The sequence below is a fragment of the Lolium perenne genome, chromosome 6 (assembly GCF_019359855.2).
Source record: "Lolium perenne isolate Kyuss_39 chromosome 6, Kyuss_2.0, whole genome shotgun sequence".
Classification (NCBI taxonomy): Eukaryota; Viridiplantae; Streptophyta; class Magnoliopsida; order Poales; family Poaceae; genus Lolium; species Lolium perenne.
In genome coordinates this window covers 52505486-52509406 of record NC_067249.2, presented here as the reverse complement: position 1 = coordinate 52509406, position 3921 = coordinate 52505486, and the positions used below count along the sequence as shown (strand labels likewise).

Here is a 3921-nt window from a genome sequence, read left to right as displayed (position 1 = left end):
CAGGTCGGCATCTTGGTCTTCTCGTCGGTCTTCAGATCTAGCGAGATCTGTTTCTCGACGTGTCACCGGCGCTTGTCGTTGTCCACGACGGCGTTGGGGGCCGGGGTGGATCTTCTGGAGCGAAGATGTTGGTCCAGAGGTGGTGGATATGCGGTTCTTCTCCGACTTCGTCGATGGGAGGCGGTGTATCTTGGTCCAAGACAGCACGGGGACGTTCCCCGGTCGACGTGCCACATCGACATGTGCCTCGCTGCTTGCAGCAGGCCTGTTCATCGACTCACAAAGCCTCGTTGGTGATGGTGCTTTTTTTGGATCTTGCAATGGTGGAGGCTCGGCGTCACTTCTTGTGTCTGTCTCGGCGTCGTTGGAATTGGGCGACGGCCGCTGGCTACGGTGGTTGCAGGAAATACTAGGGATCGTTTTGAATTTCTCGATCTTTTAGGATTTTATCTGCAAATTCAGGATAATAATTTTATCCCGGTTTGTCTTTTAGTTTCCACATGTGTTGCTTCATGTAACTTGGTTTTCGATTAGTGAAATATGTGGTTCTCAAAAAATACTTCATCAAGCAAGCACAATCAAAAAAAGTCATTCGAGGACAAAAATTCCCAGGACCATCCTGCCTCCTCTTGATAACCTTGGTAGCCATTCCAAAACCGATCTAAGGAAGCAAGATCTAAAAGACCATACATATAGAATTTTAATATTTTAACACCACTATAACGATGGGAGGTTTGATTAGTGAAAATCCGTCTTTGGTGGTTTAATTTGATTAGGGTTGTGGCGTCAAAAAATGAGGACGGGACCTCGGCGCATCAATGAGATACATATGGTCTTCTTAGGCGGAGATATGGATTTGAAACTGTACAAGTCAACCACCACCACAAAGCGAACCGAGGTACCACCGAAGCAGTTACGAGTCTTCTCATATCCTTCCTCCCATCTGCCATCGTCTTTGTTCGAGCTCGTGGTTTTTCACCCTCATGGAAGGAGCCATCTCCAGCCCTTCAAACGCGAGGTTCGCCTGTGGATACTGGCGTCGCCGTGTAGCGTACTGTATCAGTCTATGTACTGCTCTGATCTGTTGCGGTTGCTAGGATTGCCGTCGTCACCGGCGGGAACAAAGGGATCGGTTTTGAGGTGTGTAGGCAACTAGCCAGCGACGGCGTCACGGTGGTTTTGACGGCCCGGGACGAGACGAGGGGCACGGCGGCCGTGGAGAAGCTCAAAGGGCTGGGGCTCTCCGATGTCGTCTTCCATCAGCTGGAGATCACGGACGCTTCGAGCATTATTGGATTGGCCGGTTTCCTCAAGACCCGCTTTGGGAAGCTAGACATTCTGGAAAGTTTTTCGCTTCCCTTTGTACTAGTTTGTACTCCTGCTAGATGCAGAGGCTTTGTGCAACCGGCCGGTGATTGATGTATATTCTCTGTTAATTTGCAGGTGAACAATGCCGCAGTTGGTGGGGTGGAGTACCTCCAAGAACTCGATACCAACGAGGAAAAGGTAAGGTGGCGTTTTTTCTGCTTCTCCCGTAGATCAAGATGTGAGAAGTGGATCCTTTAGCTGATCCGGTGTTGCGATAAGTAGTGCTAGGCGAGTCTGTTCTTAATTTTTTGGGACACACAAAACTGAGCATGTTTACATACGACAGTTCAGTGGCCTGGATTACCACCAGAGACTCGAATGGATGGTGAAAAATGTCAACGAGACCGTCGATGGCGCAAAGGAATGTGTGCAGACAAACTACTACGGCACAAAGCATGTAATCGAAGCCCTGCTGCCTCTCCTGCAATCTTCCTCCGACGGAAGACTGGTGAATGTCTCCTCCGCTTATGGATTACTAACGGCAAGATCTCTTCAACAATCATGATATAATGATGTCCCAAATTTCCAACACCATACTTTTGTAAAGAGATTTGGAACCCTTGCTTGCAGTTTATCAACAACGAGGAGGTGAGGCAGGAACTCAACGACATTGACAGCCTGACAGAGAAGAGGCTTGACGAGCTGCTGGACAAGTTCCTCAAAGATTTCGAGGCCGGCGCGTTGGAGGCGCGTGGGTGGTCGACCGGGTTCGCGGCATACAAGATGGCCAAGGCCGCCATGAACGCGTACTCGAGGATCTTGGCGAATAGGTACCCGGAGCTCCGCGTCAACTGCGCGCACCCAGGCTACGCCAAGACCGACATGACCATGAGCTCGGGTGTCCTGACGCCCGAGGAGGGCGCCCGTAACGTGGTGAAGGTGACGCTGCTGCCGGAGGGTGGGCCGACCGGCGTGTACTTCGCCAAGGGCGAGGAGGCGTCGTTTCTGTGAGATACTTACCGTTGGCCGGCGTTCGACCGCCGCTTACTGCGACATTGCTTTAGCTAGTTTTGTGTTAGCTACACTGCTTGCTTCAGATGGAAATAATGGTATCTCACATTTTCTGTAATTTCCTGTAATGGATGATATGCGGTGTAGTCTCAGACCGAGAAAATTGGTATTTGCCATTTCCTGTGACAAGTGATATTTCTTTCTTTCTTTGCGGGGAACGAATGGCATTCATTTTTTAAGTTATATTTTAGAAATTGCTCAGTGCATGTTGCATGTGGTAGGTTTTATATGTACAACAAAAGAATCTCAGGGTAGATGCGCACCACCCACTTGCATGGTACGTTTCTCTCAAGCATAGTACTCCCTCCGTCTCAGTTTACTAGACCTCTCCGTATCACTAGGTCATTAAGTTGACCTATATAATATAAATTATACAATGTAAAAATTATATCATTAGAAAATAGAACATCTAAAGTTTTTAATAATATAATTTTTATAACATATAACTAATGCTAATTTGATCAAATTTATAACCTAGGGGTACGTACGCGCCTAATAAACGGTGAGACAGGGAGTATTGATTTCCTGAAATAGAGAAAAGATCGTCGTTCCTTTGGTTAGGTGTGTGAGAGTGCACACGAACCCCCGGGTGTGAGTCTCACGGAGTTTTTTCTATAAAAAAAGTCAACGGATGCTAGTGTCTGATTTGGTCATTTTTTTTATTCCCTAAACTATGAAGCAAGGTGTGGCGGTATGCCGTGTCCTTAGGGCATCTCCAACGCGGAGACCCAAACCCAAAAACGGACTCCGGATTGGTCCGGATGGGTCAAAACTGCATCCAGCGGGGCAACCCATCTTAAAAGCGGATACTCTCAGCGTCCGGTTTGACCCAAAACTGACGCAAATCTGGGAGCGATTTGGGTCGAGGCGGACGCGAGCGCGCGTCCATCTGTGGTCGTTCTGTCTGGCCGGACACGCGTCCTGGCCCATTTGACAGAGAGACAAAGGCAACCCAGTAGACCCCGCAGCATTCTCTCTCCTCTGTTCTCCTTTCTCCATGAAAATCGTTGGTGGAGCCGCCGGAGTTTGGCTCGCCTCGTGGAGTGCCGCCGTCGCCTACTCATGGAGGCACCCGTCGCCGCCGCCTCCCTTTTTTCACACCTGCCGGAAATCGCCGGAGGCGAAACAAGCTCCGCGCCCCCGGCGAGCTTGGAGCCGCGCCGGCGACGTCGAATGGGGCAGCGTCCGCTGCGAGCTTGCAGCCACAGCGGCGGTGCGCCACAAGGGCGGCGGCGAACAGGGGCCGCGGCGGCGGACGGGGCCGTGCACGCGGTGAGGAACGGGGCCGCGCCTCCATCCGGTCGGCCGCGTCGGCCACGGACGGGGACGGGCACAGCGTGCACGGGCGGGCGGCGCGGCGCCGGCCGCATCGGCCACGTAGCTTGCACGAGCGGGGCGACACGGGCGGGCACGGATGGCCACGGCGGGCACAGCGGGGCGGCGCCAGCCGCGTCGGCCACGGGCGTGCTCGTGCCAGCGCCACGACTCGCCGCGCCGCGCCTCGCGACGGCGAGCTGCGAGCAACCAGCGTCGCGCCCACGT

The 3921-nt window shown here is 52.5% G+C and overlaps 1 protein-coding gene across 2 annotated transcripts; it reads left to right on the top strand.

Moving 5' to 3' along the window:
- Nucleotides 1-847: 847 nt before the first annotated feature.
- Nucleotides 848-2526, top strand: LOC127307983 (salutaridine reductase). Of its 2 annotated transcripts, none has more exons than XM_051338738.2 (5): nt 848-1018; nt 1098-1342; nt 1445-1506; nt 1655-1816; nt 1939-2526. In XM_051338738.2, the coding sequence occupies exons 1-5, from the start codon at nt 984-986 to the stop codon at nt 2317-2319; spliced, it is 885 nt and encodes a 294-aa protein (XP_051194698.1). In that variant the 5' UTR covers nt 848-983; the 3' UTR covers nt 2320-2526. The 2 variants fall into 2 exon arrangements, with proteins under 2 accessions (XP_051194698.1, XP_051194697.1); XM_051338737.2 differs by having other exon boundaries at nt 850-1018; nt 1655-1849.
- The last annotated feature ends 1395 nt before the right edge of the window (nt 2527-3921 follow it).

Bases quoted from the DNA above. Each gene is read 5' to 3' on its own strand.
- LOC127307983 (XM_051338737.2), top strand. From the start codon at position 984: ATGGAAGGAGCCATCTCCAGCCCTTCAAACGCGAG. The intron at 1,343-1,444 runs AAAGTTTTTCGC...TTAATTTGCAGG, and splicing joins TGGGAAGCTAGACATTCTGG to TGAACAATGCCGCAGTTGGT. The intron at 1,850-1,938 runs GCAAGATCTCTT...CCTTGCTTGCAG, and splicing joins CCGCTTATGGATTACTAACG to TTTATCAACAACGAGGAGGT.